This window comes from Epinephelus moara, chromosome 10 (assembly GCF_006386435.1).
Source record: "Epinephelus moara isolate mb chromosome 10, YSFRI_EMoa_1.0, whole genome shotgun sequence".
Lineage (NCBI taxonomy): Eukaryota > Metazoa > Chordata > Actinopteri > Perciformes > Serranidae > Epinephelus > Epinephelus moara.
The window spans coordinates 25,999,926-26,024,964 of record NC_065515.1 but is presented as its reverse complement, the minus strand read 5'-3'; the positions used below and the strand labels follow the sequence as shown (position 1 = coordinate 26,024,964).

The window sequence follows — 25,039 nt, the reverse complement described above, 5'->3', positions numbered from 1 at the left end:
TGCTGCCACCAGATAATGTCTTAATGATTTTTATCCTACCATGAGAAGACTGTAGAAAAAAACTTTGCTTGCTTGGGGAAATGGTTGGCAGGAGTGTGAAATATACACAGTAAATTGCTAATCTGCAAAGCCACTGGTGCAGTCCTTTAAAAAGTGGACGGTTTCTAAGAAATGGTTTTGCTAGAAAGTGAAAACCAAGCTGGTGTCCCCCACCCAACCAGCAGCCTTGGGACAAGGGAAAGTCTTACAGCTTGTATTGTTCCTCTGATCTCCACAGTTCCCCTCAGCAATGAACTGCAGCCCACCTCAGTGACCCTTGTCCTGCTAAACTCACCCACACACACACATCCACCATGGAAACTCCACAAAAACACACGTACTATTGTGGAGCTCAATAACAATGCAAACAGCATAACCCACTCTTTTTCAAAGGCTGAACTGATTTACAAAGGCATCACAATACGGTATTACACGCTGTTAATCTTCGAGGTGTTTGTTGACTGTCTAGGCAACCCCCCCCAAACACACACAAACACACACAAACACACACACACATTTTAGCAAAAGCTGGAAGCACATTCAGATCTCAGTGGGATTGTTCTGACAAAGAGGTGAAAGATGTCACACAAGAAATATTAAAAGCATTGTCTTTCACAAGGCTACTGTCACATCATAAAGAGGGATGTTTCCTACATCATCTCACTAACAAGAAAATAGGAGAAATGTTGTTTTGAAGAATGTGTGGAGAAAATGATGGACTTTTTTGGCTTTTGATCACTTTGAATCTCTTCCACATCAATGTTCAATACATCAAATGAGACACGATAAAGGCACAATGCTGCAAAACAGAGAAATATGGGATCGTATTCACAGGCAGCCCACCCGTAGTGCTCCACTGTGGCTTTAAAAGGGATACGACATTGTCTGTTTGGTTACCAGTATATATTCTGCTTACAGCTATAGTATGCAGGTGTTGTTGGCTACTATTTGTAAACAGTATTGCCAGCAAACGAGAAAATGAAAGCCAAACCTAGATTCACTTTCGTTTTGAAACAAGCTTTGTCTGTTTGGCGTTTTGCCTCACTATAATTGCATTTTTTCTAGGGCTGCCCCCTAATAGTAGACCAAACATTAGTTGGCAAGAAAGGTCATTAGTAGGCAAGATTTTATTAGACGCTTAGTCGCAGGAAAAACAAAAAAGAAAAAAAAGTGAAACTCTATTGAGAGCTGCGCCTTGTCAAAATAAGTCAAAACTTACATGACTGGACCATGTGGGAATTTAATTTGAAAGGAAAGACACAGGAAGAGGCAACATAAGTCAGACAGGAGTCACGTTACAAAACAATTTCCCTTCTTCCATAAATTTTTAGTCTGATAAATACGGGAAAGTTGATCATTTTAGTGCAGGGCTACCCAGAGCTTTACATCTGTCCCATGGACGATAGGCCTACACACTTATAAACAGCACCTGGAAGAAGATCAGCTCTGCACTCAGGATTTCAGGTAAACAGGCTATACCATGCTTGTTAAGATTGCTTAGCAACCTCAGATGCAACCTGCCGCCGCGCTCTTGAAAGCTGGCACAAAAAAGGCACAGGAGTAGCACCCAGTGCCCGAACTCACATTTTCCAGGCAGTTAAGGACGCAGCATGTGTACGACCCCTAATTTACAGGACTGGTACCTGCGGTTATTACACAGGCTAGTTAATAACATGTCGGGCAGGAAATCCAAAGTGTGGGATCGTTTTGAGAAGGCGAAGGACGAACCCAAGGTGATATGTAAACTCTGCCTATAGGCCTATATTAATGAAGGTTCATTAGTATGCTTTTGTATTTCTCTGTAATGTAGCACAGTGTTAACAATGTTACTGATAGTATTCTTTCTCACACCTTGAACTCAAACCATTGAGTTGCCCCGCCCAAAATATATCATTTGATAATTAAATTAATATCATGAACATGCTGGCAACTAGTCGACTAATGGCCCTAAATGATGACTACTGGTTTTAGGAATATTTTTTGTCGGGGGCAGCCCCAGTTTTTTCAGTTGCTGTATCCAAGATTTTCATAGCCTCCTTTTAGATGCGTGCTGCTTAGTGTCTAACACCTCGCTGCCTTTTCATTAAGTCTCAAAGTCACCTGTGCACCATGACCACGAATGTCCTGCACTTAGCAAAATAAGAAAGTCAGAAAATGAATCTATAAATAATTTTTTGTTTGTGTTTTTTTAGAAAAATCCTGCATTGTATACCTTTAAAAGCTTTGTGATCCTTTGGTTGAAAGACTGATGGTGATCTATGGGAATATATTTTGCCCTGGAGCCCAATGCCAATAAGCTTGCATGAAAATACATAGGGATAACCCATTACCAGTCATAATACAATAAATGGTGTATGTGGTGAGCTCAGTGACAGATCAGCCGAAATGCATTATTTTGGACTGCCACTCTAAGATACTGTAGGTTAATTACCATTGTCTGCTCTTTTTCTGGCAACTAAATTCAATTAAATTGAATTATCAGTCTCAACCTTCACAGTAGCAGTTAAACACTGTGGACAGATAAGGTGGGGTCCCTCGGTTGTCACATATCATGTCATCAGTCAGTTGCTCATTTCAATAACACATCTGAAAGACTCAAATTAGCTAAGAGTCTGTCATCGGGCTGTGCTTTGTACAGAACTGAGCCAGCTGACATTCCTTTAAACATAAAATGTGCTTTCAGGGCAAAGAAAGAAATCTGCCTACCTTGGCAATGACTTCAATGCCGGCTGGCTACCGTCCAAAAAATGGGCTGGATCAACATCAGCCACAACAAACTCATGAATTGTCAGGGGCCAAAGTGCTGATGTGTACAAACTCTTCATTTTGTCGAAGGTAAATTAAGTTTCACATTTTCTCTGAATTCATACATTTCTATTATCTTAGCTTTTTCTTTATATCTTAAATTTCCCTTTTCAAGGGACCACATTTTTGAAATAAAGGAAAACAAAAACTGGATTGAATTAGATTTGTTCAGAATGTATTCACTAGAATTGGAAAATCCAATAAATTAAGTTACTTAGAGAATTTCTCCTCTTCCTACCCGCCCCTATGAAACCACCTGAGGACCACAGAGCCACTTTATCTGAACTTCTGCAAAGTCCCACTGTTCTTTAAAGTTGTGCACTCTGTGGGAAGCTGTGGTTTGCAGAGCAGATGTGCTGCAGGCACAAAGCAAACACACACACACACGCTGCCGGCACGGTGCAAACTCACCCTTCTGCTGACAGTGATAGGAAGGAGCACACCTCTAGCTTTAGGATACCAACATGGTGAGAGGGAGAGCTGTGAAAGCATGGCACAGCTGAGGAATAGTGTGTCAACAGAGAATGAGATTAGTAGTGCTATCCCTAGGCGTTCGCTCAGCTGGTGTGTGCGAGTGTGAGCCTGCTGACTCGTGGCTCTCATGTATCTGTGTGTGTTCACAGCGAGGGGTTTTTGGCTTCTTTGACTGACACAGACAGAGAATTTAGGGAGTCCCTCTCCCTCCCACAACACAGCTAAGAAGCCCTAAAGCTCCTTAGCCCAAGCTCTGCCACTTGTTCAATGAAAGAACATCTCTTTTTTTTCCAAACTGTGGAGATAAAACAATAAAAAATCCAACCTAGTGTCGCCCTGCATGGCTCGATCTCAAGCACACTTGCAAGTCTTCTTGAAAGCTCGCACACACCCTCACAGATCCTCTCTTTTTTTTAGCTTTGTTTTGTCTTTGTAGTGGATTATTTGGTTCAGTAAGAAACCGAACACCTTTATCCCTTTCAGCAATCAACTTAGCACACACACATATTTGTGCGCAAACACACTCCCGCTGTGTGGGCCAACAAAGGCATTTATAGGTTCAGAGAGGCCTTAGGAGGAGTCAGTGGATGTGAAAGTCTGGAGAATATGAACCACATGGGAGCACCGGGCGCTTGGCCAGTCCAGACAGAGCACAGGCTGGCATCGACTAGCACCGGCCAACTTCAAACGCACACACACACACCATGCACTTTACTGCCCATCTTGCTTGGTGAGAAAACAACCTGCAGCACGCTGCTCTAGACACGCCAGACACACATGCATCACTACAATGTTTGTGTGAAGGATTCGTGCCATGTGCCTCGTGTTTTGTGTTGTTTCGGAGCTGACAGCTGACTTTAGAATACGAATAATTAGCATTGTGACAATTTCACAAACTCAGAAAACACGAGCCGAGCGGTGTGTGTTTATTCAGCGTGACGGCATAGCATGTTTAGTTATTCGGAGTGAAGAAAGTGTTGTGTGCTTTGCTCTGTATAAGAGCAGCCATCCCAAGATGCTTACTGGAGTGGCTACAGATTCTGGGTGGGCCCAGTGTGTGTGTGCATGTCTGTGTGTGTGTGTGCCTGTCTATGTGCTTCAATACACTTTCCATCAGATTAAGCTGCTAAGCCTTTCCTATACAGTTCTACCTAAGGCTTGGTCGCTAATGGTCTGGTTTCCACTGCAGGACTAAAGTGGACTACTTTACTATTCGTGACATTTAGTTTACCCCAGAAAATCTTGTTTGTTTTCCCTCCTGTAGGTGATGTGCACAGTGATTCTTTGAGATGGACATCAGCATCCTAACATGCTCGCAGTGACAATGCTATGATGTTTAGCAGATCTAATGTTTGCCATGTTCACTATCTTACTTTACCGTGTTAACATGCTAACATTTGCTAATTAGCACTGAACAAAAAGTAGAGTTGAGGCCAATGGGAATGTCATTAGCTTTGCAGGTTTGTTCATAAACCATTATACATTCATTCATTTCTGTAACCACTTATCCCGTTGGGGGTCGCGAGGAGCCTATCCTAGCTGACACTGGGCATGAGGCGGGGTACACCCTGGACAGGTTGCCAGACTATCGCAGGGCTGACATATATTCATTCATGCTCACATTCATACATACGGCCAATTTAGAGTGACCAATTAACCTAGCCTGCATGTCTTTGGACTGTGGGAGGAAGCTGGAGTACCCGGAGAAAACCCATGATGACACAGGGAGAACATGCAGACAGAAGGGCTCCCCCACCCTGGATTCGAACCCCCCACCCTGGGTTCAAACCTTCAAACCAGGAGCCAGGAGGCGTCAATGCTAACCATTCCACAACCGTGCCACCTGACATGAATCAGCATTCACAAAAAGATGAACAGCAGCAATTCATTCTAAGGGTGACATGAATGTTTGCACTAAATTCAATACCAAACCATCCAATAGCTGTCATCTCACTCAAAACCACAAACGTCAACCTGCTGGTGGAGCCACAGGAAAGGTCAGGGGATCACCAATTTGGTAGGATTCATCCTCTGAGGACCATGAATACGTCTGCCGAATTTTATGCCAATCCATCCAATAGTTATTGAGATCTTTCAGTCTGGACCAAAGTGACAGACATTGCCGTCCCTGGACCACTTTTCAGTTAAAGGTCAAGTGTGTGGGATTTAGTGACATCTAGCGGTGAGGTTGCAGAACTGAAACGTCATCGGCAACCGTGGTTTTCCATATAAGAGAACTACGATGGCCGACGTGAAAATGTGATTTGCCCCCCATCTGTGGCCCCCTAGGGCAGCTGTGACTCAGGAGGTAGAGCGGGTCGGCCACTAATTTTATGATCAGTGGTTCAATTCCTAGCTCCTCCATTCTCGTGTTGAAGTATCCTTGAGCAAGACACTGAACCCCAAATTGCTCCCAATGGCTGTTCTATCAGTGTGTGAGTGTATGAAAAACTGAGTAGCAGGTGGCACCTTGTATGGTAGCCTCGGCCACCAGTATATGGATGTGTGTGTGAATGGGTGAATGTGACTCGTGGTGTAAAAAGTGATTGAGTACATGGAAGACTAAAAACGCACTATATAAATGAAGTCCATTTACCCTATCTAGAACCAATATTTGGTTTGTCCATTCTGGGCTACAGTAGAATCAACATGGCGGACTCTATGGAGAAGGCCCCGCATGGTATGCCGATATCAATGGCTGATTCTAAGGTAAAGTTCTTAAGTTCAGGAGATTATAAACTAATAGAAACATAGATATGAATATTATATACCATTTCTGCCAATAGATGCCCCTACATCCTACACACTGAACCTTTAAAAACAAATGGATGATTTTAGTGTTTTAGATATTAAGAGAAACTTTATTTATTTATCCCAATGGAGAAATTCAATTTTGTTGATGTCAATACAGCATAAACATTGTTTTAGATTATTGTAATATTTTAAGCTCTCCTTAAAGCATTACAAACTCTTCTACATGTTTAGAAAAATCTTTTGAGATTTGACAATATCTTCTCAGATCGCACTCGATAACCCTAAGAATTCATGGAAGGTGAAAATAATGTGGGGGAGGGGCTGTTTTCCTTGTTTTCTTTTCCTGAAAAGTTGACATTTCACAGATACATGGTTTCATCAGACACTGCCTATTTGCAAATCACACATCATGGCATCGTTACAGTGAACACATCTAACAGCCACCAGCATGTGAGCCGCTATGAGTCACCTCGCTGCAGCTCCGAGGAAATCACGCTGATACACACACACACACACACACACACACACACCGAGGGGGACTGTACACTAATGCGGGTCAGCAATATCTCAGAGGACACTGTGTGTGTAAGAATAACAATGTGGCCTTTAACCTGGGCATGGGTGAAGAGTTCTTAATGTCAGTGAATGCAGCACAAAACACAGTCACACACAATGTGACACCCTGTAAACATGCCCCATGTAACAGGGACGCTTTGCCTTTTTAATGCTGTGTAGCTGCGGTTAGCCAACCAACCAACCATGGCCAATGCTCTGTGGCAGGCAAGCAGAGCAGTGACCAAGGCTAACTGAGAATACATGCAGACCACAAAAGAGCAGAGATAGAGAAAGACAGGGGGGTTTGTGTTAGAGAGAGAGACCGAGGATGGCAAGCGAAGCAAAGATGCAGAGTGAATGCATGCAGATCGCTGCACGAGTTACATATATGATCACTCTAAACAACCATCACTTGCAATTTCTCAGCTCCATCCGCTGCCTAGTTAGCGTGCTTCCTACAGTATGTATGAATTGTAACTGTATTCATATGTGCACGTGTCAGACTCCAGCTGAAAGACATTAGTCAGGCCAGAGGGGAATTTTACTGAAACTTGGTCCAGCTAATGAAACGCTTCAGAGAGGGGATCAACTGGTATAGAGAGACGTAAAAGACAAACACACAGATAAAGATAAAAAGAGAAATCCCCTTTGTCGGTATGTTTGTACATGTTGTGCACAAATATGTACATGCGTGCCTAACTTCCAGCATCTGATTACCACACAGATGCGAGAAGATCCTAAAGCTTAGTGCGAAAAAATGAACATCAGCACAGGGAGAGAGAAAGATGATAAAAGCTGGAGTTGTCACAGCATGGCTGGGATGTATATAAATGTGTGCTGGTTTGAGAATGTAGCAGCTCCAGAAATGGCTTTAAAATGAGCTGCACTGAGAAAGAGAGGAAAGAAAATGGAAAAATATTGCACTGAATAGCAGCACAATAAACAGGAAAAGTGGTAAAAAATAAAAAAGAGACAGCAAAAAGGATGAAGATACATTAAATATCAATAACTGACAGAGGATGCTTTGTGAAAATGGTACACAAAAAACAGCTGGGAAAGAAAGAATGAGAGCAAAACAGTAGAATAAAGAGAAAAAAATAGCAAAAAGTGCAGAGCACATCTATTCTTCCCTTACCTCTGCAGCTGTGTGTGGTATCCTTTGGGACAAAAATCATTAAAAAAAAAACGTAGTGGGGGAGAAAACTTCAGCTTCAACTGCACCGCTACAGATCCCCACTTTCTAGCTCTTTCCAAGGTAATGTACATATATCTGTATCTATCAGCCAAACTCTTCACTCCACTGGGACAGTATTCTGTCTACCTACGTGGGTTTGTGTAAATGTATCCTGGACGGTGATGAATAGCGGTGAGTGAAAGGAGAGTACTACGCTAGAGGGCAGACAGACTGGCTGAAACAGGAGAGCATGGAGAGTAGAGAGCAGACTGAGTAGGATGAAGGAGTTACTGCTTCCAAACATCAGAGCGGCTGGGCTGGATACACCCACCTCGTCAGCATGCATCAAATGGGAGTCGCTCAGATGCTCTAAAGTATGCAGGGAGAAAGTGTGTGAGGGAGGGAGAGAGGGAGGCATCCTGATCTGATCTGATATATGCACATATGCATGCGAGGTTATGCACACAGGCATACACTCGTGGAGGATCTCATTAGCTCCCTTTTACTGACAGACACACACACACAAAGTACTCTCTCGGCTGAACAGAGCCTGCGTGAGATGTCTGCGGGGATTTCAGGGAAAATAAATAAACTAGCTGATGGGAGAGCAACGCAATAACATGCTTCATGGCAAAAACAGCCCTTAATGAGTTGAATTTAGAGCTCACAGTGAGTTTCATCTATGATGAATAGCTCTACAGCAGAAAACGGCACTTTAAAATATAAGCTCTGTGCTAGAAATTCACAGAACTTGAAAATAAAGTGTGTTTTTCTACAAACTTGACACTTTGGGAGTCACTTGGGGTCCGTTTGGAATGTGCCCGCAACCCACTTTTGGACCCTGACCCACCAGCTGGAGGAATATATTGGCAGAAACGGAATATATAATATGATAAGTATGTTTTCTTGAGTGTATAATCATCTGAAAATAAGAATCATTGTGTTTTAGTTACCTCAGTATGTTGTATCTACATACGGAGTGGGTCCTCTTCCATGGAGGTCACCATGTTGTTTCTACTGTAGCCCAGAACGGACAAAACAAACACTGGCTCTCAGACCATTTGTGTTTTAACGTCAGCCACCGTAGTTCTCCTGTAGGGAAGCTTCAGTTGGTTGCTAAATGCCTCTAAATCCTACCTTTAATTCCTTGTGATTGAAATACTCTTCAATTTTGGGCTCTAAAGAAAAAGTTCAAAGGTTAAAAGAATCCACCTTTGGCACTGCTAAAACTCATTAACATGTTACATCTTGTTTGTTTGCTGTGATTAAATGGTTAATGGAGTTGCTATACCCTGCAGGCGTACAAAAAATAAGGCACATGTGTGTGTATGTGTGTGTGTGTGTGCAGAGGGATTTGTTGTTGAAAGGTAAACTGAAGTAGATTGCAGGACATGCCTCTCATTCTTGGAGTGCACCATTGCCTGTCGCTCAACATGCTTTCATTTTCCCTCCAGTGTTCCCCTCCTTGGTAGGGGGGGGGGGGGGGTTTTGTGTCATGGGCCAGGACTTAGAGCTGCCACACCGCCAACCTCCGCTGCTCCGGCTGTGAGAGAGCTCCATGCCTCCTGGGACAATGCCTGCCTTGATAAATGCCAACTCCAGTGCTCAGTGCATGGAGAACGGTCCTCATTACTCATACAGGTTAGGGGTTAAATTCTTGTGGGGTGGGCCAGTAGGTGGCAATATCTCTGAAATGTTTGCGTCCACAGTGGGGGCAGTTTGTCCAGAATTCAATGAGGAGCCGGTGAATGTTTGATTCTTGTTTCTCCTTCAATCTGTGCGTTTATTTCTTCAGAAAATAGAAAGAAAGTCTCCCAGGAGCACAGGCGTACATGCACATTTCCACCACCTCAAATCCTCAAATCTGTCCAGTGACCTTGTTCAGTATGTGACAGTCCTGTTGCATTCAGTGTGTAACATAACAGCCAATCAAAAGCAAGGCCTCGTGTTGATTTCGCATCGCTTTAGGACACCTGCCTTGCTCGGAGTGCAGGCAAAGACTGCTCCCCTTGAGAAAATGATGTTATCAGGAGGTGATGAGGGAAGTGGGACACGGTAATCCTTCTTCATAATGCACCTCCTGGATAGGCTTTAGACGAGATGTAAGAGAACACGTCTCTACCAGTGCTCCTTTTTAAACCTGGATAAATCACCTGCTGGTTATTACATCTGTAATGAAATCTATTTCACCGGGCAATTATTAAATATCATATGTGGGGTTTAAGATAATTTCAACCCAATTTAAATGAGGTATGGAGTTCTGCCCTGCTCATTTAGTGATGAAATGTACTGTTGCAGCCAACCCAGAGCTGGAGATGGCAAAGATAACACATTCTGAGGATGGTGATGGTGATTGCATGCTGTAGCTCCATCACTACCACAACACAACAGCCCCTCAGGAAGTCCCGTATCTCCAAACTACTCCCATCCACTATCAGCATCCTTACTGCAACATCACTTCATCACCAAGCCAGGAAATAAATAGAGTGGATTGTGGAAGCTGAGACACAGATGCTCATGTCCATCGATACATCTCTGCTGCTGACCAAGCAGCCACTCTGCAGCAGCAGCAGCAGCGGCAGCAGCGGCTCGTCCTGCATACATACCATCGTATTGACAAATGCCTATACTGCCTGTGTGCGAGCAGGAAACGACACACCTGTCATTTCTTATTTTTGCGCTGCGTTGAATTGCTGCGATCCATCGTGTGTGATAAAACGCACGCCAGCAGGACTACTCAGTAGCCCTGTCACAATTAACACACTACAACTGATACAGATGAGCCGGAACAGAGATTAAATAGGCTGCTCTCACAGTGAGCATTTCAAGCGCATTTTAGTTCATCTATTCACGCAGACACCGGAGAAATCGTTAATAGTATCTTACCGTTAAAACCGTGGAAGGATAGCCTCTGCTGACTGTCAGATGAAGCGATGCTCCAGAGGAGGAGGGACTGATGCTCAACACTTCTACCTTCATTTATATGTACAATGTCGCCCCCTGCCGGCTGAAGGTGGACACTGCCGGTAACAACCGTGTTCAAGCATTCACGGTGACGAACTGTTTTGTTTCGTGTTTATGTACAAGAAAAGTCTTCCTAAAATATTTTGAAGCGCAAACAGCGTTTTATTAATATGAAATATTCACAAATAATTTTTAGATTGAGTTTCGCGAAAAGGACTACTATCAAGTCAGGCGAAATATAACTGCACTTCCGTTCATTATCTTCAAAATAAAAGCCGAGAAACTAGTGTCTTTAGTCCCTGCCCAGTGACTACAGATGAAAATTAGATAATAGCTAACTCTAGTGCAGCTACATAGCTGTGCATTGTCCCTCTTAGACAAATAAAATAAAATGAAATAAAATTATTAGATGAAATTAAATTAAATTAAATTAAATTAACTCAAGGGGGCTGGACCAGTAAAACCATTGCATAATAACATCTGAATAACAACGTTTCAAATGTTTCTGTTTTTTTAGTGTCAAGAAGACAATTCTGAAAACAAATGATGAACAACCCGTGATATCCTAAGAAAAATATGTGCAAATTCAACAGTATGTGTCAGTTTTTCCACATTCAGACAGTCTGCTACTCACTTTCATTACATGTACATTTTTTTTCATAATTTTCCACTCCCACTAAAGTGAACGCTGTTGAGGAAGCAGGTTAAGTCATCCCCTGCCTCACAAACTATTTGCAAAAAGTGAAGTTTTATTGGTGCTTTAGCAAAAGGGTTTCACCCATATTGTTTTAAGATAGAAGTCTGATGCAGATTCTTTCATACTGAAGCTGCTGGTTGACAATATTTTGCACAATGTTCAGTATCTTTAAATATGACCACAGTAACTAGTCACTGTTATTTCAGAGAACTTTATTCTGGTCAGGATGGTAAAACCTCAGGGGCAGCATTTTACATGATGTATCTGCTCACTGTTTAAACTGCTTCTGAAACCTGGCACCTCTTAGCCTTCACAAGTGCGTCAATATTAGGTGTGCAAAGTCATAGTGGGCCAGATTGGATCCTTTGGTGGGCCAGTTCTGGCCCTGGCTGTATGTTTGACACCCCTGCTATAGGCTAGTCAACAGCACTAGGGTTTGGTTCAAATAGGCTTGCATCAGTAATGTGGTTAACCCATCTGCTGTACTTTCTGTGTGAATGCATATGATTTTCTTTCAGTTCCCACTTGGATTGGATCCCATGGTCTTGCTTGAGGTTTTTCAATACACTGCTTGACTTCTCTTTGTCAACACTGCATACCACCGCCAGAAAATCTTGAGCGCCAAACACTTCATTTCCTGATTTGTGGAGAATTTTTATACACCAATTTAAGCATTTTCCGCATCCATTCGTGTCTTTATGGCTTTTATGTCTGCTATCCTGATGTTTTTATTGCGGGGTTCTAATCCACAAGGGCCTTGAACCTCATTCAATGACAAATGGAGGCCCTGCAACCCTGAGTTTGGCCACATAAGCCTACTAATGCTAGATTTTTTTTTTTTTTTTTTTTGATAATTCTGGGATTTAAAAGTAAAATATTTTTTGTTATACATCTGTGCGCCAAGGAACAATGTGTCAGCTGTAACATGGGAGATATGACCATGAATATTTATGACTGGAGACACACTTAAAAAAAAATATTCTGATAATAGTTACATATAATCATATCTTGTCATTTTACAACCCTCAGCTTTTAAAGTTAATGATAAAACTAAATAAAAAGTAGACGTGCCTTAGTCATGTTGGATTTTATACATGTTAAGAGTTTGGTTTAATAAAATGTGCAGCTGCAAATGATTGCAACCATATTGCCCAGCTCTGGTAAAATGTACAATAATCAAACCAGTAAAGAGAAACTGGGCTGTTTTTCCTGTGTCTCTGGCATCCCCCTGCAATCTACACCCTAAATTGTAATTAAAAGTACATTTAAATAAAATGAAAAGTGTCTCTGTCCCTTGTTTGCTGAGAAAGCAATCGATCAGGAGTGGAATTATTTACTTCCTTTAGCAAAAGTAGCCCTAAAACAATTTAAAAACAGGCTTTACTGGTAAAAGTCCTGCATTTACAGTTGTACTTTAGAAAAACTACACAGGTATTGTGTTATCAGGAAAAACTTTTTTTTTTAACAATGCCTTTTAAAATGTGTTCCTTTTAGTTTGTTTGTTTATTTATTTATTTATTTATTTATGTAGATTAACTTGAGATCACGTGCAGGATTCATATTCAACAATTTATTTCACTTTTAATCTGATGGAGGAGTCTAAAAGACCATTTCCGGTATCATTCAATCTAACTTGACGCAGCTTGACAAAGCCCTGCTCCGAGGGTCCTAAATTAAATAGGCGACTTAATATATGCCTGAGATCTAGAATATAACTTTCTCTGGTTATATAATTTTTGCAAAGGTCTACGCACATTTAAATGTTTAACGTATACTTCTGAAATACGTTTAGAGTCAGGAACGACCGTTATTCGGACGTTTTTCCCGGATGTTGTGAAGTCGTGCTGGTGTTTCACTGGCGATGTTGTCGGCGTTGGGTCTTCCAGTCGGAAAAAGCGCCAACTTCTGCTGCATCGTCTGAATCGTCTAACAGTCTGTAAATGGCTCCAAACCTGGATATTCCGTGAAATATATTAAACTTAAACCTGGAATGACTCATACAGGTAAGAGTTGATAAAAAGCTGCAGACATTGTGGGGATATTTGGAGTTAGTTTAGTTGGAGTGGACTGTTAGAAGCGGCGTGCTGCTTGTTTTCTCTTCCCACTTCTCCGCCGCACCGTTTTGACCCAGTTTTGTGGCTGTGCTGTGTGCAAAGTGCAGTTTAATGAGCCGTCTTTGCTTCGTCTCTGCTGCTGTGTAACGACAAAAAGATAACGGTTGTTCATGTTAACGGCTCTATTTCAAACATAGAGGAGGCAACGGAAATAAGAGAAGCACCAGTAAGTTAGCGTTAGCCGGCTAACATGTTATGTAATTCGGTGTTCAGTCGGTAGCCGGGTTGTACTTCCTGAACTAAAGCTGTTTGCAGTAATTTAAGCTAGCTTGTTTGGTTGTAGTCACTCAACTACGCAGTGTTAACTTAACGTTAAGTGCGTAGTTAGTTACTTTTCGGTCTCGTTGAACTCTTATGGCGCCTATTGATATTACATTCTGTGTTTCCTGTTCTCGCCAGTGAGGGGCGCTGTTGCATATCTGTAGAGGAAATAAACCCTCAAGGTACCAGGAGCAAAGATGCCAGGTCTGCAGGGGGAACATGTCGTGGCGGCGCTGGGGAGCCCCGTCAAGAAGAGCAAACTGTCTCTGAAGTTCCTCCAGAAGAAAGAAACTAAACGGGTCCTGGATTTCTCTGAACCTCAGGCAGATGAACCCAAAACTGTTGAACAAGTGGAGCCTGAGGCAAGGTGGGTCTCTGCTGTCTGTCAGTGTGCCATTAATGTGGGGTCACACAAAGTTCAGAACACAGCTTTTATGGCCCTGCTTTGTTGAAGAATGGTGTGTCTGGTAAAGCTGTCTGTTGCTTCTCGCCTAAAACATGCCTGCCAGTCATGTCACACATTTTAGGTTGTTCCTATCATATTATTGTGCTAAATCCTCAGCCTTTGTAATGACATGGTAATGAATGGATATGATAACAGGGATAGGTTTGAGATTTGATGATAAATGCATCCTTATTTTCCTCAAATCATTATCTTTATGCTTTTAAAACACAATCAAAATTAATCTAAAAAAAATTCGATCATTTATATCAATGTTTCTCAATTGATGACGCCAGTCCTTGTGTGCCATGGGATTTTGTGACAACCACACATTATTATTGCAATATACAACTGGGCCTATATAAAAATATATGAATTTTAATCGACTATATCAGTATGTAGTGCACACCCATTTTATAATAAAGAGGCAAACTCTAGTTAATCAATGCAATTTCATTTAATATAATAAAAAAAAAACCTTCATGGGGAACCTATTTGTCGCCATTAACAAATGGGAATTATATGTATGTGACACATCAAGAGCCCTGATTGACAGCCAGTGTGAGGGTGATAACAATTACAAAGGAGAAAGTGTGAGTGGGACAATGGATCGCTTTATTGTACAGAGTAAATTACAGCAAAGCACCAGCGAAGACAACCTACCAATGAGTTAGCAGACGGTATCACAAAGACTACCTGTCTTATTTTTTTCTTATTTTTATTGTCTTATGTTGTGATAAGAGTGATAACACAAGTTATAAAAGCTATTGTGCACTGATATAAATGTAGGTGTGCCTTGAGATTTTGGCTTGCCCTTTGGTGTGCCTTGGTCACAAAAAGTTTGAAAAACACTAATTCATATGATAATTTAACAACTCTCAATCCTGTGGGGAAAGGGGGGCCAAAAATGTGGCCACAAGGCTTAGAAACCCAAACTACTACTTATGTCCAAGGGAACCTTGGACCCCTGATTGGTCCTGCAACCCTGCTTTTTGCCAGATAAGCCTACTAAAACTGGATATTTGAGTAATTCTAGGATCAAACATAATAACAATAAGCATTATATGTTGAATTTGTAATATAGATATTATGTTACCATGTTACAAATTTCAGTTCTCACACTAAATGACTTTAAGCAAACTAAATCAAAACTAGCCAGTTATTTGTATTCAGTTTTATACCCTACATGATAAGAGTTTAGTTTCATGTAATGCACAGCAGTGGGTAGTGATTACAACCATATCGTCCAGCTCTAGTCAAACTGCACGAGTCAAACCAGTAACAAGTAACTGTTCTTCTTTTCTGTTTAATTTGAAACTGTGTTTTCTTCTCCACATTCAGCAGCTGTGATCAGGTGGTCCCTGGTCCTTCTCCATGTCCAGCCTCACCTGGCCTTCTCCTGCCATCTGAGAAGAGAGAGTCCTTGGTGCCATTCGTGGGGCTCAACAACTTGGGCAACACCTGCTATTTGAACAGTATCTTGCAGGTGGGTCCTCACCAGAGACAGAATAGATGTACATCTTTCATGTTTTATAACCCATATATGTAAAATGTATAAAGAGGATAATGCTTCACAAGGCAAGTGTAATTATTAGACTAAACAACTCAGTAATTAGCACAGGCAACCAAGACCATAATTTGTATTTGCAAAGGTTCTCTGTATTCATCTCATGGAATGAATTTCCTGCATCATAACATGAATAGTCCATGTTTTTTACACTGATAATTTATGATCCACATCTCATCTGACTTCAGTGGTGGATTTCACTTTTTTCCCCTTCTGTGTGTGGTACAACAAGTCATAACATAACGTCAAGATACAGGCCTTGTCTTGCACAAAGAATCATCAAGCAACTTACCAGGAAGTAATTTAGAAAGAAAATGACTTTCTTGTTCCTGGGAATATAGTTGAACATAGTTGGCAAACAGTGTCCTCTGCGGCTGATGAATAATAGATAACAACTTGTACCTAAGTTGTTCCTCCGCTGTGTTATGTCTCCTCAGTACTGTGACATACTCTGTGTTCAGATCAGATCGTGTCACTTTGGCTTATCTGTATTGGCAGTGTTAGAACGTAAAGAGACGGGCAGGCACTGGAGGTTTGATCACACGTTCCAGCACTTGTATGATCTCTGCCACACCTGTTCAGATAGTTTCTGTAGCTGTGTAGTCATATTTCTTCTCTTGTTTGGAATAAGAAGTACTTTTTTTCTCTTGCAGAGTAAAGAACATACACTATGTGTTTGGGTCACTCTTCATTTTGGCCACTGACTAGACAATAAGGCAACATATTATGCAGTATGGAAGCAGGAAACTTTTCAGTGTTGTATTAGTGTGTAATGCTTTGACATCCTACAGGGTAACCACAGTCTTGAAAAGGCCTAAAATGTTCAATTGCATCAAAAAGTACCTTATGAAAAATTCTACATTTCATTAGTTATTATCGAAATGGTTAATCCAGCCAGCCATTCATTCATATCCTTATGACTAATCTTGTTGGTGTCTTTCTGCCCCTGCAGGTGCTGTACTACTGCCCAGGGCTCAGAGAAGGCATAAAGAAGCTGTACAACCTGTCTAAAAGAAAGGACAAACCAAAGGAAGAAGCTGATACAAGCGAAGAGGTTGGTGCAAGGCAAATTACATTTATTTTATGAGATTTACATTTGCAAACAATGGTCTCCAAAAACGCATAAAATCAACACCACTAATTGAGTGTCATGAGGTCAGCACATGTACTTTTGGGCTATTGTACAATATGGTACAATGAAACAAGCAACAATATATATATTATTACTAAGCTACAGTTCAGAGAGTTTTTTATTTTATACATTTTTTGTTTGTAATTTCTTTCTCAGCAGTCAGAATTTGCTGCAGAGACTTTGCCACCTCAGATTGAGCTCATTGGGAGCTTCAACAGTCTGATAACGTCCGTGGAGCAGCTGCAGTCCAGCTTCCTGTTAAACCCTGACAGCTTCAGTGAAGGGGAACTCGCCACACCGCCTCGAAAAATACTCCACACACTCAGGTAATGATGTGGTTATTTTGAATTATAAATTATACCCAGATGGCTGACCTAGTGATGTAGTAGGTAGCAAGGTAGTTAATTTGCACCTGAATTAATCAGTGTGACAAAACTGTCTTTTTTGTCACAGATAAATCAGAAACAAGTTGTGTTGGTGCATGATGTAGAATGAGACATGAGTGGAATTTTGATTCTCTTGTCTTTCCTAAAAATGTTAAAGAAATTGTTTTCTTAAACTACCATCAGTGAACTAACTGTGACAGCTCTATATGTGTTGCAGGCAGCTGAACCCTATGTACGAAGGCTATCTCCAGCATGACGCCCAGGAGGTGCTGCAGTGCATCCTGGGATGCATCCAAGAGGCTTGTGACACCATCAGGAAGGAGCAGGAGTTGGAGACGGATGACATCAAGACTGAGATTAAACTTGAGAACGGTGTCCATTCGGGCTCCAGCAGCTCTGTGACAGAATCCAAATCTCCCACTGAAGAGGACAGCCAAGTCAGCGGCAAGAGAAAGAGCGACACCGAAGTGGGGAATGCCAAGAAGAAGCCGAAATCTGTCAAGAGTAAGAAAGCCGAAGCTGAAGATAATAGACCCCTCACTCGCTCAAAAAGGAAGTCCTCCAGTGACATCGTGATGGACAGCGCCCGAGACAAAGATGGAGAGGAGGCAGAGGACGAAGGGATGAAGAAGCTAAATAAAGAGGAGGAAAAAGAGAGCGACAGCGAGGGGAAAGGTGAAAAGGCATGTAAAGTGGCAGATGGGAAAAGAAAGAAGAGGTCCAAGCTGAGCTGGCTGAGGCCTTCTGGGAAACAACCGAGTATTTTTTCCAAGTTCCTCAGTGTGGGGAAGATCAGCTCTGTGAGGAACCAGATCAAGTCAGAGCAGGAGAAAGAGCTGACTGACGACCAGAGTCCGAACGAGAAGACCAATGAGGAGAGATCAGAAAACACGGCTAAAGACAAGAAAGCAGTGGAACATCAAGGTATAGTTACTATAAGAGGAGTGGGACATGGGCTGTGCTTTTATTTGGTATTGATTTAATATGGGTGGTCCTATTTGCCGGGTATACTTGAGTCTTTGAACAGAAAATCATTCAGCCGTGTGCGTCTGTGTTTCCGTCCTATCCAGATGGTCTGGACCTGATGGAGCACTTGTTCCAGGGTCGACTGGTTCTGAGGACTCGCTGTCTGGAGTGCGAGAGCTTCACAGAGAGGAGAGAGGACTTCCAGGACATCAGTGTCCCAGTGCTTGATGACGAACCCAGCAGCCCAGATGACTTCTCTGAGGGTGAGGAGTCTTACTTTAATTCCCATAGATACAATAGCTGTTTGCACCTGGTCAGTCCTGCTATCATTGGGAGCTTTCCTGTACACCCTTCATTTTTTTCCAGACCACAGTGCAGAAGAAAAATAACTAATTCAGTAACTGATGTCCTCTCTCTTCCCAGTCTCTCCTGATCCCAAACCAGAGCTGAAGACTCTGAAATGGGCCATCGGCCAGTTTGCCTCAGTGGAGCGCATCGTTGGCGAGGACAAATACTTCTGTGAGACGTGTCATCATTACACGGAGGCTGAGAGAAGTCTGCTGTTTGACAAAACTCCTGAAGTGATCACCATTCACCTAAAGCGTTTTTCTGCCAACAGTTTAGAGTGAGTTGATACATTTTTAACACATTTACGGTCATTTCAGGCCATACTATACTATGGCATTTTTATGTCATACCATACTATGGTATGTTTATGTCATACTATACTATGGCATTTTTATGTCATACCATACTATGACATTTTTGTGCACTTCTTTTATGGAATACTATATCATGACTTTTGTAAGAGCCTGATATTACACAGGAATATAACTCATCTCCTTGTTTCCTTTCCTCCTAGGTTGGACCCATACGCAGGTCTGTCCAAAGTGAACACGCCTTTGCAGACCCCTTTGACCTTGTCTCTAGAGGAGTGGTGCACCCGGCCCTCAGCTGCAAAGGATCAACACTATCAGCTGTTTGCTGTGGTCATGCACAGCGGCGTCACCATCAGCAGCGGCCACTACACCGCCTACGTCCGCATGTCCGATCTGAAAGATGTGAAGCTCTGGCTGGGAGACAGAAAAGAAAAAGAGGAGGAGGAGGAGGAGGAGAAGAAAAAGGAAAGTAAAGAGGGAATACAGGTGAAAGAGGAAGTGCTGGACTATGATGATGGAGAGGTGTCTTTCAGCCTGAATGCAAGGGGACAGAGAGGTGCGAGTTTGGCCGGCAGCAAAACTGGAGGAAAGAAGCTGTCAGAGGGTGGGGTCGGACTCTTGGGAGGGCAGAGGAGTCTGTCTAGCTGTGACCTGGGGAGCAACAGCAGCAAACACACAGACAAACCAGCCAGCAGTGGCTCAACAGAGGGATCCAAACGGAGGACACCAGTCAGTAACCTGGGCCAAAATACTGAAGCAGGACTTACCAAGGAGGCCAAAGTAGGAGAGGAAGCATCAGTGACTGCCTGTGGTGGGGCAGAGGCCACAGAGCAGCAGGCTCTGAACAACCTCCTCGAGTATGAGGGCAAATGGCTGCTGTTTGATGACTCTGAGGTGCGTTTGTTTGAGGAGGAGGATTTCCTGCGAGCCTGCTCTCCTGAGACATACTCCTCATCCACACCTTACCTGCTGTTCTACAGAAGGATGCCCGAACCCGGACACTAAGGCGATCACAAGGGCCGCTGTTGATTCAGGGGGTTGGGGCAGACAGACCTTTAGTAGTTGAGCACCCAGACAAAGTACGGTTGTATTTTGCAATACTATAAACAGTGCCAAAAATCCAGTGGCTGCCATATTAGCACCTGAACTAAAGATACATTTTACAGAGGAAACAGGTTTGAGAGAGACTCGCATCAGTGTCCATAAGCTCAAGGTTGTATTTTAGAAATGGGGATTCATTTTTACGTGCCGGGATTACTTCAGCCCTTTTGAGACATGTTTTGGGAGGTTGTGACTTTAACCTCTGTAAACTGAGTACAGTGACCTGTCTTTTTGCTGTCTGTACTTTTCTCTCTTGGCTGGCTTTGATGATTTTTTGTCTAAAACGTCCTTTTTTTTTTGTTCAATGTTTTCTCAGCTATTGAGTTTATATGATTCCTTTTTACAAATTGGAAAAGCACTTTTGAACTAAAATCTCATTCAATGAAAATGCAAAAATGTTGGGGAATGTCTTTTTCTAGCTGAACACTTTTCTAAAATTTATTTGCATTTACAAGAGACTACGTGCTGTGTATGTTTGGAATAGTTTACTCAACTAGAAGCCAAAATAACAACCAAATATATTTGCCATTTTCAGAGCAATACACAATACACTTCATGGGGTTAGAAAGAACAACATGCTGCAGTTTTTTTTCCTGCAATATTTTCTGTAATTTTGGAGAGAACTTTGCCCACCTCCCATACCAGCTTCTCAGAAACTTTGTTTTGCACTGATTTATTAAATTTTGTAATACATCCGAAGCCTGAAACTGAAGCCATCAATGCTGGAAAAAATTGTTGGACTGATTTGTGACTTCTACAACAATGCTAGTTGTGCCAAGCGTATACATATTTTTGGTACTGTTAATACTCAAATAGTTTATGCAGGATGCTGATAGTCTCGCTCATTTCACATCAGGAGCCTTTTGAAGGTGCCAGTGCAGAGTAAAAGTTGTGAAACTTAAATGTATATTTCTTCACTCAGCTATCATATTTTTATAAGATGTGTTCAGCAAGATTATGAAAAACTGCCTCGTTCATTTTCCTATCTAACTTAGTGTGTGACTAACAGTTAGCTTAATGGATCTGTTATTTAATTCAGAAGACGGGTTAAATTCCTGCTCAGTGACTCTTGACTCTGACATCATACGACCTACCTCCAGTTCTGTTCTACTTAAGATCATTTTAAGACAAAACAATTAAGCACAAGACATTAGAGCAGCACAAGACACATCTGAGCGTTATTGATGTAACTGCTTGGTATCTTCATTCATCCAGTTTTGGCAGTTTGTATCGATTGAGTGTGAACTGTAGCCGAGAGCACTGCAAAACAAAATACTCTGGCTGTAAGTGAATCAACATCCTACTGCTCTGCAACTTCCACAGATGTCAGGCTCATTCCAGGCGTTGGACAACTGAAACACCTTTGATTGAAAGGTGACATCGTTCATTTAGGTTCCACAGCTGAGTGTCTATATGTCCAGTCAGTTTCAGGGATTGAATCAGTTATTATTTAGCTAAGTGAGTAATAGACATTGTGGGCTATGGTTCAGTTATTTCAGTATAAATCATGTGTACATGGGAACTGTTTTCAGAGCAAGTTTTAGAATGCTTTCCGATCTGGTTTAACATAATGTGACAGGCCCAATGTGTGTGTTGTCTCCTTTAAACTGTACCTCATTCCAGCTGTAATTATATTAATGTCGGCAGGTTCATTCTATAAGCAATAAAGTTTTTACTTTCACGTCCTCTCTGGTGATACTCTTATTCACATCCTACTGATTTACTGTCCTACATAAACACAAATAATACATTAGGAAGCAAAGAAATAACCAGCATACACCCGACTGAACATTAAAATATTTATTTAGTAAAATATTTAAAATAAACAAAACAAAACTACATAAAATTATACAAGGATGTTTAAAGTACCTAACTCAAACATTCTTTCAACTAAAAATGATAAAGCATCATGATAAATAATGGTACCATTTTTTGCATGTTTTCATTTTTTCTTCCTTCCCCCCCAGTTTTGAATTACATAAACTTTCAAGTTGTAAAATGCATTGCTACACCGTAATAAAAAAGTGCACACATGAAATTGAATACAGATTTTTGACACAGTACATAGTTAAACAGACACCTTGACTTTTAAAATCGTACCTTTTCTGTGGACACTTGTTGAAATTTGGCGGAAGAAATAGTTTTTTTTTTGGCACTTTAATTCACTAATAAAGGGAGCTCAGAGCATTCTTTGTATTCAGTGGCTTGTTAGTTTACATCAGTGGTCTGTGGTAGCGTAGGGACAAATATAAAGACTTGTCCCTTTGTGTGACAAATGGCCAGTAAAGAAAAATTCTAAATGCCAAGGTATCTCTTTAATCTTTAAGATCCACTTGTTCGTCCCTCTGATTGTGTAACAGTTTGTCTGTAAACAAATTAAGACACTGGAATGACGTACCGAGCTGCAACACTTTGAGCCTTTCTTTTAGCACACTCTCCAAAACACTGACCAACCTTCAAGACACTCCTATTTACACTCGAGAATAAATTAATATTGCAATTTCTGGTATGTGTGTGTGTGTGTGTGTGTGTGTGTGTGTGTGTGTTTGTGTCTGTATTATTCTTCATCTTCAAATGTCAAGCTTGCGAAGACTCAATCTGCTGAAGGAATCTCTGGAAATAAGAAAAGAAAAACATGTTTTTAATTTAAGCAGAGAAATATCAGAGTTTTTCAATAAACCAGAAAGTGATTTGGAGGGTTACACTGTTGGTTGGTTTTTCCATTCCCATTGTTTATAAAGACATCTGGCTTGTGAGAGTAGCAACACTGTAAGGCTGGGAGGACTAAAACGTCCATACATAATACAAACACAGGACATAGAGACTCAAAACAGCATCACAAAATGTAGTCTGAAAGTCCCAAACTACCTTGTCAAGCTGTCCGTTTGCTGCGTGATTTTTACAGAAGCAAAAACAAAGACTCGTTTAATTTAACATCCAAAACATACTGCAGGATATATACAGGAATCCTGAAGTTAAATTTAATACCACTTATGACCTTTTACAAGACCCTTTGCCTACATGTAAGACGCCATTGCCACTGTAAGTTCTAACCTTTGTAGCTTATATTTACTATACACTGATTGTAAGATAGCACTACTAAACAGTCTCAGTTTGTGATAACTCTTTGAGCCACTGTATCAATAAAGCATTGATCAGAGAGTTGGGGCGGGAACAAAACACAAAGGAATGAACTAGGTGATGAACACAATGCAAGGTTTATTACAAAGTGTAATATCAGTACCCAAGAGCTAGAAACACAATCTTATTCAATGTCATACAAAAGCCATAATAAAGTATGCCATAAAATGTCTATTAAAGGATCGTATAGTATGTCATAAAAAAGTCATCAAAAAGGTCATGGTATAGTATGCCGTAAAAAAGTTGTCAAAAAGGTCATAGTATAGTATGCCATAAAAATGTCATCAAAAAGGTCATAGTATAGTATGCCATAAAAATGTCGTCAAAAAGGTCATGGTATAGTATGCCATAAAATGTCATCAAAAACATCATAAAATAGTATGCCATAAAAATGTCATCAAAAAGGTCATGCCATGAAAATGTCGTCAAAAAGGTCATAGTATAGTATGCCATAAAAATGTCATCAAAAAGGTCTAGTATAGTATGCCATAAAAATGTCATCAAAAAGGTCACAGTATAGTATGCCATAAAAATGTCGTCAAAAAGGTCATGGTATAGTATGCCATAAAATGTTGTCAAAAAAGTCATAGTATAGTATGCCATCAAAATGTCAGTGAAATGGTCATAGTATAGTATGTCATAAAAATGTCATCAAAAAGGTCATAGTATAGTATGCCATGAAAATGTCGTCAAAAAGGTCATAGTATAGTATGCCATAAAAATGTTGTCAAAAAGGTCATAGTATAGTATGTCATAAAATGTCATCAAAAACATCATAAAATAGTATGCCATAAAAATGTCATCAAAAAGGTCATGCCATAAAATGTTGTCAAAAAAGTCATAGTATAGTATGCCATCAAAATGTCAATGAAATGGTCATAGTATAGTATGCCATAAAAAATGTCATCAACAAGGTCATGGTATAGTATGTCATAAAATGTCATCAAAAAGGTCATAGTGTAGTATGTCATAAAAATGTCATCAACAAGGTCATGGTATAGTATGTCATAAAATGTCATCAAAAAGTCAAAGGATAGTATGTCATAAAAATGTCGTCAAAAAGGTCATAGTATAGTATGCCATGAAAATGTCGTCAAAAAGGTCATAGTATAGTATGCCATAAAAATGTTGTCAAAAAGGTCATAGTATAGTATGCCATAAAAATGTCGTCAAAAAGGTCATAGTATAGTATGCCATAAAAATGTCGTCAAAAAGGTCATAGTATAGTATGTCATAAAAATGTCATCAAAAACTCATAGGATAGTATGCCATAAAAATGTCAATGAAATGGTCATAGTATAGTATGTCATAAAAATGTCATCAAAAAGGTCATGGTATAGTATGTCATAAAAATGTCATGAAAAACTCATAGTTAAGTAGGTCAACTTTTCAGGTACACTTAATGAATTAGCTTCTGAACATTTCAAACAACCCCAGCCTTGTGTAGCGGTTTCAAGTAATGGCAGCCATTGTGGTGCTGTTGGGGAACCTCACTGGTGCGACTGCGAAACTGTACTTCTTGTTCGCTGTTCTTCTCACTAACAGGCCCAATGAGTGGTAGAAGGGGCACAAATATCGATATGCAAACAGGTGTTCCTCCATCCATTCATAGCCACTTGTAGGAGTGGACATGAGGTATGTGCATGTGCGGCAAGCTCCACAAGAAATAAGACATGTAAAAACAGAACCAGACGTACGTATGTCTTTGAAAATCAGATGAAGAGATTGCATAGACATATGTCTGTCTTTGTGGGTACACAGTTTTAGTTGTGAATCCACACAGTTTTATGCATCCTGGCTCTGCTGTC

The 25,039-nt window shown here is 41.0% G+C and overlaps 3 protein-coding genes across 26 annotated transcripts in view; 1 reads left to right on the top strand and 2 right to left on the bottom strand.

Annotated features, from left to right (window-relative positions):
* kank4 (KN motif and ankyrin repeat domains 4) overlaps positions 1-10,788 on the bottom strand; it is a 93,524-nt gene extending 82,736 nt beyond the window's left edge. Inside the window, exon 1 of one of the 2 annotated variants that reach the window (XM_050055868.1) lies at positions 10,688-10,788. The gene's annotated coding sequence lies outside the window, so the exon portion shown is untranslated. Of the gene's footprint in view, positions 1-7,762; positions 8,033-10,687 lie in introns of those variants that run through there. The other variant, XM_050055869.1, reaches the window with a different exon arrangement.
* A 2,391-nt stretch (positions 10,789-13,179) lies between these two features.
* On the top strand, positions 13,180-21,771 carry usp1 (ubiquitin specific peptidase 1). 2 transcript variants are annotated; one of them, XM_050056020.1, is made up of 9 exons: positions 13,180-13,465; positions 13,976-14,204; positions 15,624-15,765; positions 16,799-16,900; positions 17,135-17,304; positions 17,582-18,288; positions 18,435-18,593; positions 18,754-18,955; positions 19,193-21,771. In XM_050056020.1, exons 2-9 carry the CDS (start codon positions 14,035-14,037, stop codon positions 19,992-19,994), a joined length of 2,454 nt encoding a protein of 817 aa, XP_049911977.1. In that variant the 5' UTR covers positions 13,180-13,465; positions 13,976-14,034; the 3' UTR covers positions 19,995-21,771. The 2 variants fall into 2 exon arrangements, with proteins under 2 accessions (XP_049911977.1, XP_049911976.1); XM_050056019.1 differs by having other exon boundaries at positions 13,182-13,465; positions 15,621-15,765.
* Positions 21,772-21,879: 108 nt separating this feature from the next.
* dock7 (dedicator of cytokinesis 7) overlaps positions 21,880-25,039 on the bottom strand; it is a 50,833-nt gene continuing 47,673 nt past the window's right edge. For 21 of the 22 annotated variants that reach the window (XM_050055994.1, XM_050055995.1, XM_050055997.1 and 18 more), the window contains one exon: positions 21,880-22,703. In XM_050055994.1, coding sequence (XP_049911951.1) covers positions 22,661-22,703 — 43 coding nt within the window. In that variant the 3' untranslated portion in view covers positions 21,880-22,660. Of the gene's footprint in view, positions 22,704-22,958; positions 22,979-25,039 lie in introns of all 22 variants that reach the window. The other variant, XM_050056002.1, reaches the window with a different exon arrangement.

Bases quoted from the DNA above. Each gene is read 5' to 3' on its own strand.
- usp1 (XM_050056019.1), top strand. From the start codon at position 14,035: ATGCCAGGTCTGCAGGGGGAACATGTCGTGGCGGCGCTGGGGAGCCCC. The intron at 18,289-18,434 runs GTATAGTTACTA...CGTCCTATCCAG, and splicing joins GAAAGCAGTGGAACATCAAG to ATGGTCTGGACCTGATGGAG. The intron at 18,594-18,753 runs GTGAGGAGTCTT...CTCTCTTCCCAG, and splicing joins CCCAGATGACTTCTCTGAGG to TCTCTCCTGATCCCAAACCA.